General features: G+C 34.5%; 1 protein-coding gene and 2 pseudogenes across 1 annotated transcript; 1 reads left to right on the top strand and 2 right to left on the bottom strand.

Moving 5' to 3' along the window:
* Window positions 1-5919: 5919 nt before the first annotated feature.
* On the bottom strand, window positions 5920-7445 carry LOC147946978 (uncharacterized; annotated as a pseudogene).
* Window positions 7446-7847: 402 nt separating this feature from the next.
* Window positions 7848-9025, bottom strand: LOC104779056 (uncharacterized; annotated as a pseudogene).
* Window positions 9026-10888: 1863 nt separating this feature from the next.
* On the top strand, window positions 10889-12660 carry LOC104777364 (protein MOS2). Its single transcript, XM_010501600.3, has one exon. The coding sequence runs from the start codon at window positions 10988-10990 to the stop codon at window positions 12371-12373; it is 1386 nt and encodes a 461-aa protein (XP_010499902.2). The 5' UTR covers window positions 10889-10987; the 3' UTR covers window positions 12374-12660.
* Window positions 12661-16641: the final 3981 nt, after the last annotated feature.

Below are 16641 nucleotides of genomic sequence, written 5' to 3'. Positions count from 1 at the left end.
TTTTTTTTACCGAAAACGTATAAAATAATTTAAAACAGTACAAGTCAATTACAAAATAAACAGGATATAACTTCGGTTTTATTGTAAAAGATACGTCGGTCATTAACAGACTAAAAAAATTGGGAGTCCGACTTGAGGCAAGCCGATTTTACTTTGTTTGATCGGTGAAAAAAAATATCTATGGAATAAGTGCAGTTAATAAATAATATTTTATTTTTAACAAATTTTTTTTAGATAATTAAAAAAGATAAAAAAAAAAATAATAACCAAACTTTCACATGTTTACAATATTTATCTGATAATTGTGACAAATAAATTACAGTATTATTTTCATACACTATTATCGAACAAATGGTTGAGAGGAGAAAGTTAGGCTAGATAATATTTATGGAATAAAAAATAACATATATATATATATATAATATTTTAATAATTAAATTTTTAAAAAATGTTTATAATCCATAGCATAATTTATTGGACCTCATGGAAACCACTTGATTTGAGTTTGCAAGTGGTCAATAACAGTTTTTTTTAAGCCGCTATATGTCACCTTTAGCTATATGTCACCTTTTTAGGATTTGAATGGTAACAACGTATTTGGTTATTCGGAACAAAAAAATTTAATTGTACGGTACGGTTCAGCTGCAGTTTATACAGAAGAAATATAGCCAGTGAATAGTAACATTAAAAAGTAGAATTAGGAAGACAAAAACATTAAATACGTCTTTTGTTCACTACAAGAAAACAGGTGATCGGCCACTGTAGGAATAGTCACTAAATAGTCGTTGATTGAAATTTTGCGACTATACACTGTTGTAGCTAATATTTTGTCGCTAATACATTTGGTCGTTAATTAGTCATTATTTAACGACTATACACTGTTGTCGATAAATTGTGGTCACGTAGTCGTTATTTAGTAACTAAATTTAGTGACAATTTGACGGCTAGTGTACGACTATATTAGTAGTTGTCGTGTAATAGTCGTTAAATATGACAACTAATTTACGACGAAGTTACGACTTTGTTACATGAATAAAATTTGCAATACTTTAGTCTTAAATTAGTCGTTTTATTTTGCGACTATTTAACGACAACCTAACGAAAATGTTCCGTCTAAATGACGACTACATAGCGACAACTTTGTTTTAGAAAATAATAAAATTAACTGGTTATTATTGTTTTGTAATCCTGATTTTAATCCTGAAATTAATGAAATGGAGAACAAACATAATATACAAGTCCAAAATCTAATGAAAACACATTATATACATAACCATAATTTTATTGAAACCAGAAAATACATAAGTCCAAAACAGAAATCAAACCAAAACCAAAGAGAGAAAGAGTTTATAACACATACAAACGGAACAAAAGAACTTGGTTCATGAGTTAAGAGAATATAGGAACCATATTGGAGTTGATCATGTTGTTGGTGAATGTTGATTCTCCTCCTCAGCTGATTGAGAGGCTATAAACTCCATTTAGGCTGGATTAGTGTCGCGCATAAACTTTGCCATCAACGACAACTATTTGATCTCATTCTTTTGCTCAACCACAAGGAGAGCAGTCTCTTTTTCTCGAGCAGCAGCTTCAGCATTGAGAGTCGCCTGAATTTCAATTTGCCATTGGGCTTCCTTGAGTTGCTATTGCAATGTAAGAAAGGCTTCGGTTTGTGATCGTTGCTTGCTCTTGCCAAGATTAGCTTTGAGGCTTCCAAGACCATAAGGAGTTCCTCGTGAATTCTTCTCAGTGCACTGTTTTTACCAAAAAGAAAAACTGTAAATAAAGAGCAAAACAAATTCATGATCGAATAGAAATGGTACTTTACCTCAAGGAAGATGGCAATACATTCATCGCTGGTGAGCTCTCGACGGTGTGAAGTACCATCTGAAAGGATTGAATCTGCCTCGAGCTCAGCCATCTTCTCCTGCAACTTCTGCTGATAAGCTTGATGAATTTTCTCTTGCCATCCACATAAGAACCATCCGGCTTTGTATGTGTTTTGAAAAAAACTTCACCCATACTGAACTCTCTTCCCAACTCTTCTTCCTACAATGTTACAAAATAAAAAATGGTTATGAAAGTGTTTAAAGATAGAAAGGATATAAATGTAACTAACAAATTAGAAATGACTTAACCAGATCATCTTGGATTTCTCTATATGACTTGAGTCCTGATAAGTGGATGTGAGGACCAAGACCATTACGGTCAGACAAACGACATTTGGAATAGGTTGAACTCTTTTGTTGTTGTTCTTCAGTATTCCAATTATCAACCATCTCTTGCCAGAGAGTACCTTCAATCCATGAAGGTTTAATTCGAGACGTCCTTGCATCGCTAACCATGCCCTTCATCCGACGGTTACAGATGGTGTTGAAATGTTCTTGAACGGTTCCTGTTATCAATGGATCCTAGGTGTGAGTTTTCTACATAACAAAAGAGAGAAGGAATTATGTTAGTGAAGTTAGTGAAAACAAGCAATAAACACAAGTAGAAAACATGTTACATTGTACTATTCTTACCGCAAATTCCATGAAGTATCTTTCTTTTCGATCGGGAGGCACACAATATCAAATTGTTAATTTTTTTTTTATGACACAAAAAATGTTATACTTATTGTATAAAACAATAATCTTAAAGAAATTAACAACGTCTCCAAATGTTTATTAAAAAGTAAATAAAACCATTAGATTTTATTAAAATACATAATTTATTTTACATATCTTAAAGCACCAAAAGTGCTTCAGGGTTCTTCGCCGTCTTCTTCTTCATCATCCGAAGACGATAAATTACACATAAATTCATCTTCAGGTTCCGCGTCTGCAACATCATAATCGAGATTTATTAGGTCTCCCCTTTCCAAATTGTCTACTATGACATCTTCAATTGTAGTCATCAATACAGCATCATCAGTTTCTGTTTGCAAAAGAGTTGTTCTCCAGAAATATTTCCCCTCGGATTTACTTTTAGAACATTGAGCCACAAATGCTTCAGTTTCTTTATGGTGGATACTCTTTTGTAGCGTCTTTTCCCTTCAGTAAGTTTTTTTTATTCCTCCTCAGAGGATGATCAGGAGGAAGTAATCTTCGATGATAATCAAACCAACATGTCTTCCTTCCATTAGGTAGATAAAAAGACTTTATATCGTCCATGCAAACTGGGCAAGATAATTTACCATGTGTTGTCCATCTAGATAACATGTCATACGCAAGAAAGTCGCTTATCGTCCACATCAGTATAGCTTTTAGGTTGAAATTTTGGCCCAAAGACACATCGTATGCATCGACTCCAGTAGACCACAACTCTTTTAACTCATCAATAAGAGGTCGGAGAAAGACATCAAGACTAGCTCGCGGATGGTTTGGACAAGAATTTAGAATTGTAAGAAACAAGTACTTAGTATCCATGCACATACCAGGGGTAGATTATATGGCGTCAATATCACTGGCCATAATGAATGGTGACGAGACATCCCAAACGGATTGAACCCATCAATACACAATCCCAGATACACGTTACGGGGTTCTTCAGCAAATTGAGGATTTTGTTCTTGAAAATACTTCCACTCCGCTGCATCAGATGGATGACTCATTTCTCTCACCTTTGCTTGATTCTCAGCATGCCATCGCATTGCTGCTTCAGTCTTGTGACTCTGATACATTCTCTTCAGTACTTTGGTTTTGCGTCGGTCATTCTTAGGCTTTCATCTTGGTGCATCACAAAACAAACATTTTTCTTCCTTTTTTCATCTTTCCAGATTAACATACAATTGTTTATAGAAAAATCAATTGTATGATATGGGAGTCCTAAATTGCGCATCAATTTCTCTGTCTCGTAATGAGAACCCGTAGTCTGGTTTCCTTCTGGTAAATAATCACTCAGCATTTCACATACTGAATCCACTAACTTTTCACTCATATTATAATCTGCCTTATTTTGCATAACTCTAGCAGCTAAAGATAATTGTGAGTGACCTTCACGACAACCATCATATATTGGATTTTTTGCACCTTCTAACAAGTCATAGAATTTTCTTGAATGGTTAAGTACTGGTTCTTCTACACTCTTATAACCCCCATCCCATTGATAGTTATCATCAAAACCCACATTAGAAGGAAATGCATCATACACCATATCCACATATCTATCTTCTACTACATTACCCACTTCCTCACTCCCACTAATAAATGTTGGATCAACAGTAGTCGTTCCTATATCCATATTTATTTCTTCCCCGTGCTTATACCAAACATAATAATCTGGCATAAACCCATAACTAAAAAGATGATTCCAAATTCTAGTCCCTAGAAAACGGTTCCCGTTTTTGCACCTACTACAAGGGCAAAAAAAACTTACCCCCGTTTTCTTGTGCAAAAGTGCAAAAGGCTGGCTATTTGCAAATTGCATGAACTGCTCCATCCCGGCTCTCAACTCTTCTGTAAAATTTCTTGTCACCTCATCGATCCTATTGTACATCCACTCCCGAAAATTAGTATAATTGTAACTTCCTGACATTATTATAAATCTCTATGATCACGTTTTTTTCCTTGTGTTTTATTGTGTTTATGCGAGTGATAGAAACGATTGGTGAGCTCAGCTTATATAGGCTTTTTTAGCGACTAAAAAGTGACTATATAACGTAGTCACCAAATGCTGGTACACCTTACTTCGGAATGCTAAAAACGTGTTTAATACCAACTTTTAGCGACTATTTTGCGACAAAAGTCCGACCCGTCGAAAATGTGGCATTATAGTCGCCAAATTTACGACTATATTAGCAACTACAGCATTAGTCACTTATTTGGCGCCTTTTTGACGACAATATTCACAACTTCCTTAATTTGTCACTATTGAGTCGCCATTTAGCGACTATTTTGGCGACTAATTGTTTTGTAAATAAGCGACTGATATACGACTATATCATAATAGTCACAAAACAGTCGCCATTTGGTGGCTAAATTGTCGCCAAGTTTAATGACTACGGCTTTAGTCGCCGATTGTAGTCTGAAAAACCATGTTTTCTTGTAGTGGTTACCAATCAACAAAAAGTAGAAGCAAACTGTGGTTTTAGGAAAAAAAAAGAAAAATAAGTTTTGCGGATTTTTATGCTGCATAATAGTTTAGATAACAACACTATTATTCAGCAGTTTTAGGCAAATACGCCAATGTCCAATGTATAATTTTATTTTATTTTGACTTATTTTTGTTTAATTTACCAGCATTTACTATATATAGATTAAACATATAACATGTAAATATTCCTTGGTATTTACTATTACCAATCAATATTTAAATTTAAATAAATTTTGGTATTTAAAATTGAGAAATTAAAAATTTATTTATTAATAAAAAATGAAAATATAAAAATATATTAATTATTAATAAAATAATATAAAATCCGTACCGCAAATTGTTTTTCACCAATCAAACATTATTTTGTACCGTTTACTTTAGAGTAACCGCACATGTCCCGTAAATACATTTTTCTTGCATGTACCACAGTTGAACCGTACCGCATGCATTATCAAATTATTTGTCCCACACTTAGGGTCCAAATGGTGACAGCGTAATTGATCGTGCGGGAAAAGCGGTTTTACAGTGCGGTACGGTTCAACTTTGGTATTTGCAAGAAAAAATATTTCCGGGAAAAGTGTGATTTATGCACAATAAGCGGGATACAATAATGTTTGATTAGTGAAAATACTATTTAAAGTGCGGATTTCATATTATTTTACGAATTTTATAATATATATATATTAATAAATAAATATTATTATATATTTTTGAACCTTAAATATCCAAATAGTTCAAAAATAAAAGTTCAAATTTTTAACCTACAAAATTTCTCATCTCAATTCAAGCTTTCAATCATAAACATACAACACAATAAAAGAATGATTATCGAGTATTTTGAATTTCCTATAACATATTTGCAATACTGTCTCTTATTTGCGTAATATGTTCTCCATCTGCTATATCTTCTGCATCCATATCATCTATATCATGTTCAAAATTTATAATGTTTATATTTGTTTCAGTCATTACGTCTCTGTGAAATCTGCAACAAAGAAATTTGAAATTCTGATGAAATTATGTAATCCCACTGTAGCCATAACCACTTATCTTGGAAAATTAGAAAGAATCTTCCACTTTTTCTTCCAAACTCCAAAAGTTCTCTCGATAACAGACCGTAAAGATGCATGACATTGGTTGCAGAGCCGTCGCTAAGTTTTCTATGGCCACAATCAAAGAAAAAAAATGGACTGAATTTTTGTGACTGTATGCAGTAAAATATATTTTTAAAATGTTTATTAAAACAAAGACAACAAATAAAATAAAATAAGCTACATGCGGTTCGAACTCATGATGAGTAAGTCTTCACTAACACTCCTAACACCACTAGACCAAAGAAATTTTTGAGAAAATAGGGCCGCATTTTGGATATAATATATATGGCTGCAAGCTGATGCTTCATTGGTTTGGCCTATTGGCTAGCTCTGATTGGTTGAACAATTCATTTTTATTCCTAGAAGGGGGACCATAATAGAATTGATACATATGATATTTCACAACACGATTTTGTGATGATCTATAAGGAGCGAGAAATCCTTGTTATTTGGATATCCAGAATCAACGAGATAATACTTCTCTAATGAACGCAATGGAAATCCATAATCACTTCGTTGTGCTATTTGCAAAACAGTTGTATCATGACATAAACCTGGTGCTCTATTCCAAATATATGTGAATAACATATTCAAATCACATATTTCCATTATATTCAATTATGCATTATCGAGTCTATTCCAGTACATTCCTAGAAACTCATGTTTTATTTTGACGCACACATGAGTCTCATCCATAGCTCCAACGAATCCACTAAAATATGGCCAATATCTTTGGTCTACTTAAAGTACTTTGAGAATTTGATAAAGTTCATGTCTTGTTGGAGTTCTAATATAATCACATGCCAATAATTTTGTTGCCGTAAGAACTTCCCTAAATTTTCTTTGCATAGTCTCTTGATTTCGGCCAAATCTTAAACCAACATCCCTTTGAACTTCATTGTGCCCACATATCCGTATAAACATAGCCACACTCTCTTCAATCCCAATATTCAATGTTGGTTGTAGACCATAGTTTGTTTTCAACATATTACACAATGTTGTGAGACATGGAAGTGACATTCGTAATAGTTGAAGATAAGCAGCAGCATCTTGTTGTAGTCGACACCAAATATTTCTCCATCCCATACCTCTATCGGTTTGCGCAGGTGCCCCTTGAAAATATCGATCATAATAAGTAAAAGCTGGTTGAATTAACAATTCTTCAAATTGTTCATTTTCCAAATTCTAAAGTTTAATTCTCTCTTCGTAATTGAGATTGTTGAGGCCTTGATCGCAATTGACATATACGAAATGTCTGAAATTCATTACAAACAACATGTCATTAACGTATATTATTTTAAAAGAATAATTACATTAAATTCAAAATAATTTTTTAACATAAATAATATTAAAAAAAGATTGATAAAACGAAGTTGCGACAAATTAATCTTCATATCCTACATCACTTTGATTACTTTCATTTGGTCTAGGTGTTTGTAGCATTTGTCAACTTTCAAAAGAATTTGTGAAACCAAGACCAGATTATGATGTTTGTTGAATGATAGGTGAAGTTTCTTCTTAAGTATTCCTCATATTTTCACCTTGGTCACCACGTGAAAATACATATTGAATATCTATCGGATTCGATCCTAATGACCTGCCTTGTTGAAAATTTTGTGTTTGTTGCCATAGTTGAATGTTTGGCGGCGTGCCCCATTGTGGAGTATTTGGCGGTGTGCCCTAATGTGGAGCATTTTCCGGTGTGCTCCAATGTGGAGCATTTGGCGGTGTGTCCCAATGTGAAGCATTTGGTGGTGTTCCCTGTTGTTGATAACCAGGTCCCCAAAAACCAAGTTAATTTTGCTCTCCGAAATTATTACCCACAGAAGATGGACTGTTGGATGATAGACCTCCTGAATGTTGACTCCTAAATGAATGGCATGCACCTAACTGTTTTGACACATCTTGGTTGTTACGCAAAACACAATTCATCGCTTCCAACAATTGTAGCTTTTCCTCTTCAGTGCTTGAGGCTATGCCAATGAAATATTTACGCCACAATACTAGCTCCTTAAGTGCATTAATGCAGGACCAATAAATCCAGTATGGGAAGGTCAAGATCAATAAATATTTGTTTCTGCCTTTTTAAATTCTCTATAGCCAACAATGGTGTCTTGTATTGTTGTCTCAAAAGATTTTCTCCTACGAGTTCCTCGTGAACCGCTACCAGTAGAAATTCGTGAGCTTTCTCCAGATCTTTGTGAATTACTCCCACATATGGTGGTTGACTGCAAATTTAGCCTCCCTCGTTGTTGGCCTCTACGAGCAGAATTTTGGTTTGTGTCATCGTCATCAATGGTAACATGATACACTTAGTCTTCTTCGTCTTGCGTCAGAGGAATTTGTAGTGGAATGTCACCACTATTGCTGTCTGAATCATTAGATCACTCTTCATAATTTGCATGCTAGTTCATCAACTGGTCTCTTCTTTGTCGAGCAGAGTGTTGAGATTGTGATTGAACATCATGTAATATGAAACATCGTTGCATCACATCCCAAAATTGAGGTGGCTTTCGGTTCAAGCTTTTTGTTACTTTGCATCCATATAAATTTAAAATTATTTAGATTCGTGATAACAAAATTTAAAACATATCTTGATGAATAGAAGGATTATTTATACATACATACTCTTGATCCTTCCACCATAAATCAGATGCATATATCATATATGTATCATGATCAACCGTGATTCCTGTTTTATGTGTAAGAACCTTCCACCACTTGTACCTTTTATTGAATTCATCAAGTTTGTTTTTGAAGAATCCATAAGTTATATTCATGTGGAATGTTGGGTTAAATTTTTCTACCATATATTCTCTACCACTAGCAGTAGGATTCTTAAGAGTATAATTATTCATCGCAATTGCTTCGTCGAACAATTGAATTAATGTTTTTTCCTGAATGTACGACCATTTATACTTGCCTTTGTTTTACAAATTCCGCAAATACAATGTTTTTTCCGGCGACGGTGCCGGCGACCGGTTTTGTTGCATTTTTCGGATGTTTTCGGATGATCTGGACGAAAGATGGTGATTGGCCGAGGAGAATGGGCGTGTCATGCATGGGCGAACATTGATTCTCCGAGGCCGAATGGGTGGCGGTGTATTCGTAGTGCGCACGAATTACCAAGATGTTCCCATGGGCATCGATTCCACCCTCGCCTAGCTGGCTGATCGTGCTTTGGTGGATAAGCATGGATCCGGCTAGGCTGTTCCGAGGAAAGCAACATCCACCATTTATACTTGTCTTTGTTTTACAAATTCCACAAATACAATGTCACATATTAAATCAAGTATATATAATTATTATTTTTATTTTTTAAAAAAACAAGCTAAAGAAAATTTACCAATACTGTTGTTTCCGTTGGAGGAGTTGAATTTTCAGTTGACTGATTTGAACATGTTTGTCTAGAAAGATTGCCTAAATGAGGTAGAGTGAATAGAGAGAGAGAGAGAGAGGTTTAGAAAAGCTCACCGAGGGATTGGGTTCCTGTAGCGTCTTGGAGCGAGTTCGCGGCGGCGAGGGATTGGGTTCCTGTAGCGTTTTTGTGCGAGTTCACGCGGCGAGGGATTGGGTTCCCTTTTTGGAGCGAGTTCGCGGCGAAGAGCGATTGGGTTCTCGTAGCGTTTGGAGAAAGTTCGCGGTGATGAGGGATTGGGTCATTACCCACTATTTTTTTGAAACGCGGTCCAAGCTATTATTTAACGAAAAAACCCCACTTTTTTTTCTTTTCAAAAAACGCAAATTAACTTTTCTTCTTGTGATTGGTTGTACTTGTGCGGTTTTGATTAATTTTTTAAAAAACCCTCAAATTCTCTGCTTCCATTCACTGCCTAAATTCGCGGTTAGCATTCAGACTCATATTTGCAGGACAAGTGCGGTTTATGCAGAATTAGCATTACTGAATAATTTTTGAATGGTGAAAAAATAATTGAGGTTCATACTAAAGATATATATATATATTACTGTAATAATTGTATGAGTAAATTAGTAAACATAATAATTGTATGAGTAAATTAGTAAACATAATAATTGTATGAGTGTTTGCCAAAAAAAAATAATAATAATTGTATGAGTAAACTTTTATATGTTTTGTGTAAATTAAAAATATTTAGAACCTTAAATACCCAAATTTATTTAAATTAAAAGTTGAACTTTTTATATACATATTTTTTATACCCAACTACAAATATTATTCATAAGTTATTGACATTTGCTATTTATAGCATATGTGATTTTTTTATTTATAATTTATTAGAGAGAGAAGAGAAGAAGAATATTTTTTTGGGTTCAAATGGTGATAGTGTTCAAATACAGGTATATATTTATATGTATGTATATATTTGTTACATATGTCAAAATTTGTTATATATGTCAAAATTTAGCTAAAATTATTTAAATTTAACAAAAATTTTAGGATTTTTTTGGATACCCGATAGTTTAGATAGTAATCAGATTTTAAAATTTATATCAAGTCTGATAGTATCCAAACCGAATCTAAACCAAAAGTTTAAAATTACCTAATAAATTCTATTTTCCCTGGTAAACCCGAACAAGTTACCCATATTCCCCATGCCTACCGGACTAAATCTGTGATCTTGTTACAAAACTATGGTGAGACAATGTAATTTTGTGCACCATCTTGTAAACTAGTTTTGTTCAGCCCATTAGCCCAATAAAGTATTTAATAGGCCCATCTGCTTTATATATAATCTAGGAGAACAGCGTCGCCGGCGAGTTATTTAACCTTGCGTTTCCTCACCGTCTCCGTGACGTTTCGGTTTGTTCATGTGCGAAGAGAAGAGAAGAGAAGGATCACAATGAAGCTCTCTTTCTCTCTCCCTTCCAAATCTAAGCCCAAAGTCACAGCGACCGCCGAGGGGAACAACGCCGCTGATGACGGAGCCAGTAAAGAGTTCGTCACCGAATTCGATCCGTCGAAAACCCTAGCTGATTCCACCCCCAAATTCGTTATCCCTCCGATTGAGAACACATGGAGACCTCACAAGAAGATGAAGAATCTCGATCTACCTCTTCAATCCGGGAACACAGGTTCCGGTCTCGAATTCGAGCCTGAGGTTCCTTTATCCGGTACTGAGAGACCCGATAACATCAGCTACGGTTTGAATCTGCGTGAGAAAGTGAAGGGGGATGACGACTCTGTCGGTGGTGGTGATGCAAGCGAAGATCGGAAGTTATCTGCAGGGGAGCAGCTTATGCTACAAAAATTGAGGAGAGATCTGAAGTCACTCGCTGATGATCCGACGTTGGAGGATTTTGAGAGTGTTCCTGTGGAGGGTTATGGAGCTGCGTTGATGGCTGGGTATGGGTGGAAGCCAGGTAAGGGGATAGGTAAGAATGCTAAAGAAGATGTTGAGATTAAGGAATATAAAAAATGGACTGCTAAGGAAGGATTAGGTTTCGATCCTGATAGATCTAAGGTTGTTGATGTGAAGGCTAAGGTTAAAGAAAGTGTGAAACTTGTTAGAGATGTTAATGGTAGAGATGTGTTTTTTGTTGGGAAGGAAGTGAGAATTGTGGGAGGAAGAGATATAGGATTGAAGGGTAAGATTGTGGAGAAACTGGGTAGTGATTTGTTTGCTATTAAGATCTCTGGTAGTGAAGAGGAAGTGAAAGTGGGTGTGAATGAGGTTGCTGATTTGGGTTCCAAGGAAGAAGAAAAGTGTTTGAAGAAATTGAAGGAGTTACAATTAAATGATAAGGAGAAAGATAAGAAAGTTAGTAAACGAGGTAGAGGAGCAGAGAGAGGGAGTCAAACTGAAGTTAGAGTGAGTGAGAAGCAGGATAGAAGTCAAACAAGAGAGAAGAAATCGAAGCCCTCTTGGCTTAGGAGTCATATAAAGGTGCGGATAGTAAGCAAGGATTTGAAAGGTGGGAGATTGTATCTTAAGAAGGGAAAAGTTGTTGATGTTGTTGGACCGACGACTTGTGATATCACCATGGATGAGACGCAAGAGTTGGTTCAAGGGGTAGATCAGGAGTTGCTTGAGACGGCATTACCTAGGCGAGGAGGGCCGGTTTTGGTTTTATCGGGGAAGCATAAGGGTGTCTATGGAAATCTGGTTGAGAAAGATTTGGATAAAGAAACTGGTGTGGTTCGTGATTTAGACAACCACAAGATGCTTGATGTTAGACTTGACCAAGTTGCTGAGTACATGGGCGATATGGATGATATTGAATACTGAAATCTCTGTTGAACTGAAGCTGATAACGTGTTCAGGGATTGCAAGTTTGACCAATAGTTTTGGTATGTGTAATCTACAAGCCTTTTTAAACGGAACAGGCTTTAATTTTTCTTCTCTTCTATGTGCTTCTGTCATAATTTTCTTGCATATTCAAGTTATGGAGAGCTTTGCATAAGTTGGTTATTTCGGCTTTATGATTCCTTGTAATTGGTAATGTACTATGCATGCGTTAAGCGAAGTGGATAACATTCTGAATCGAATGCCAATAATTATATCTTTTCTTTTTAGTTTTCTTGCTAGTATGAGTTGTGCAGGCTTTTTGATAGACCAATAGCCTAAATGAACTGTCTAATTAGAGTGAAAGAACGAGGCATTGGACCAGCTGTCAAGTGTCCGGATAACCTGTCTCTTGATATGTTGGAGTTTCGACTGCCATAATATATATATTAATTATTAACGAAAGAAAAACAAAACAAACAAACAAAAAAATTCAAACAAGGTCCCAAAATGTATGGGTTATAGGTTGTATGATTTTTACGGATTTGAAAATCCAAACAAAATTCATGTGTTATTCAATCATTGATTTTAAAATACTTATTAAAATTATGTGTTATTGGTTCTATGATTTACAAATATTTGTTAAAAATTCATGTTATTCATTTAATGATTTGTTTTTTTATTTCAAAATCCACAATATATTTTAAATGGATTTGTATGGGGTGAGCTTTCTAATTATTCCAACAATGTTGATCTTTTAGTTAGCTCCAAGAACATTCACAATTTCATATCGGATTCAAATCCAAGGATAAAACATGTTATTTCAAAATCTATATGTTTTGATTTTTAAAATTTACAATTCCATATGGAAATAAATTAAAGTTGCACCCACAGACACATTATTTAACTTGTAATCAATTAATGTATAACCTATTTGTAACAACTATTAAAATTATATAGTCTACAAAATAATGTTGTGTACTTCCGTTTTATTATATAAGGGATATGCTGGCAATATGGTAACCTTATATATAAGTGTACTAGGTTCAGACTCGCACGTACGTGCGGAGTTGTTTTCAAAAACTAAGTTTGCGATCTAGTTTGTAATATATTATGTTGTAAGCGTATTTTTATGAATATTATTAACATTCATTATACACACTCGTCAATTTGTTTCTAATTCGGTATAGAGAAAAAAAATGATCTGATTGTTTTTATTATTATTAGTGGCACATTTAAAAAGTAGTAAGAGAAAGGTGATATGTTTAAAGTTTAAACCCGTCTCTTCCCTTTCTGTGGACTATCAAAGCGTCTCGTCCTAAACTAGAACAAACCGAAAACCCATCCCAGACCAAAACTAAAAGAAAACCTGTTCGAGACCGGAACTAACAGAAAACTGTCCGAGACCGGAATTAACAAAAGATCCGGTCCGAGACCGGAATTAACAAAAAGCCCATCCCGTCTCGTCCCGTGAACTATCACACCTGATAAAATCCGCCAAAAAGATTAATTAAAACTTATCAAATCGGATGACTTAAATTGTGTGGTTGGATAAATTTATCTCGTTAGGCCTGCCTTATAATCGTTTTGATATTTTTTACCGTAGAAAACCCGTCCCGCGAAACACATAAAAGAAGTGTACATGTCTCATTCTGTCTTTATTGCTTTGAATTTTCTTAATAAGATATGTATCTTAAAATATCATAGACACTTTAGGTTATGAAAATATAAGAAAAAATTATAAAATACATAAAGTTATATATAAAAGTTTAATAGTAAAAATGGAATGGATTACTCAATAATTGTTTGAACCTAAACTTAAATCACATTTTACGAAACCCATTTATGTTGGCCTATTTTGCATATTGGCACAAAAGCGTTTTTCGTGTTAAGTGACTAAACGTAACGTCACATTTCCTCTCCCTGTAGCTCTTCTTCTACTACTAGTTTCTTCTTTGTTATTCACAGAGTCACGATGGTCATTTCTCACTCTCTTCACCATCTCAATTATCATTGACTTCTCCTCTGTCAAACCTCTCGGTGGCTCACCTTCTCTGTCCTCGATGCCCTCATCCTCTACTCCTCACCATTATAAATCCACCACGACACCTACCATTATTGTCGCCGCCATCTCAGGAATCTCCTCCGTTACCGATTCGAGATCCGATGCATTCCTCGTGGGAATCAGTCCCCAAGAAACAATCTCGTATGGTCTCTCCTCTCCGGCGACTTCACTTCGGAAGACGGCCAAGTTACCCTTGCCTCATCTCAAGAGAATTCAAATCGACATGCGCTATACTTAGCTTCTTCTCGCACTGCTTACTCCTTTAACCCGATTTCTCTTTGCAATCCAGCTTCATGTTCTTGATCTGATCCGCTTTGTCGATGGCTATACAAAACTGACATCTCTTTTGATCCACCGCTTTGACTTGTCATCCTCTAGCATGTGTACAATATTTGGAGGCCTCTGATCCTTTAATTACAAAAAATAAAATAAAGCAAGGTAAATTGTCTTTCAGTTTTTCTACTCCGAAACATTGATGTGTTTCTATATTATTAATTAAACACATGTCCAATCCCCAATAGTTATATCGTTAATTGCCTTGAGTTTTAATGGAATTGATGGAGTGCAAAATGACATAATAATGTTAAACTCTTCGAATTGACTTCATTTTTAAATTTTTAAAAGTTGTCATAAGATCTTATTGTAATGGTTGTTATTAGTTAAAATAGCTTTGACTTAAGTAATAATATTCGGATTGTTGTTTTGTCTATATGTTGTACAAAAGATTTTACATTGAAGCTACACCTGAGAATCAACTTGATATTAGTTCTAATGCATGATTAGATAACTATAGAAACAGTAATGTATAGATAGTATACAACAATTACTCAATATCTATTCAAATCATTTTTACCTTGTTTGCTATTAATAGATGGAGGACTATATTGTGTAGAGATTCCATGAGTTTGTCTTCGTTTAGTCGGATTAATGGATGAGCAAGCACGAAGATAACATCACTTGATTCTTGTAAAGATGTTAAGCTGGATTTGCAGCAAATCCTGCTTCATTATATCAACAAATGTGTGTTACTTTGATGATTAGAATATAGATCAAATAACTTTGTAATGCCATAACTAACTATAACCTTATTTGTTGTTTAAGGAAGATCACATTGTTTTCAGTTCCTTGTAATCACTTTCTCTTGATCGATGGTGCTTCTCGACCATGTTTGGCAAGACCAGGTATGTTTGTAACATCCTTCAAAACCATTCTTTTTGGCAAGTTTGATTATGTAGTAGTTCCTATAAGATACAAACAAATAAGAAAACAATAATTTAGTCCCTCCCATCTATGTTGTACCTTGTACACTATCGACGATTTCACCTTACTTTTCCAACTCGTTTTGAAGTCTTGATGTTAGCTAGCTTTCTTCACCCACGATTAGCAGCCTTGAAGACAAAATTAGCTGATAGATCTAAAATATTGAGTATTAAGTTTGTTCATCGAGGTTTGTATTTATATAACTAATAGAGACGTTTTCGGGAAATGATAAATTCTAGAATATGCTTATTAGATATTAGTGATAAGATACATTAGTTATTTTCTTTACTAAAGATTCGGGATAGTTGCTAAAAATTAAAAAATACGAATATTTAGTTTTGATTTTAGAAGGTTAATATAATTTCTTAATAATATATCAAAGATTTTCAGTTAATGTTTTGACTTTATTTTCGGTTTGATCTGATATGAGAGAGGATGATCAGGGATTGCATTAAAATAGTTTCCGATTTTATTTGATATAATTGATATTATTAATGGTAAGGTGTAGAAATCGGTATTGTTAAGATTGGCTGATCTTTATCATATTAAATGACGAACAAAAATGGTAATTATTTAAAATGCCGCCGTTTATTACGTATGGTAAGTTGTCTAAAACTATTTTATATATATTCGCTGATTAATTAGTAACAGAACTTATATGGTAGGTATTGAATATTATGCCGTTTAGATTTGATTTCTGCTAGCGAGTGTTTGGATACATCTAATATATCTAAGATCCGAATAAGGTTATGGCCAAACACTTGGGATCCGCGTCCCATCTACACATTCGATTACCTATTTGACCTTAATTTGTTTTTTTTTTTTCTGTTCTTCCTTTCTTTCGGTGTAAGGGTAATATATGGAATTTTTTGTAAAGTTTTTTTTTTTTTTTCTTGTTTTGTACTCCCCAATTGATAGTATAGATTTCAACATATATTATCGTGTA

The sequence above is a fragment of the Camelina sativa genome, chromosome 3, assembly GCF_030686135.1.
Source record: "Camelina sativa cultivar CO46 ecotype springtype chromosome 3, ASM3068613v1".
Classification (NCBI taxonomy): Eukaryota; Viridiplantae; Streptophyta; class Magnoliopsida; order Brassicales; family Brassicaceae; genus Camelina; species Camelina sativa.
This window is presented reverse-complemented; position numbering and strand designations above follow the sequence as displayed.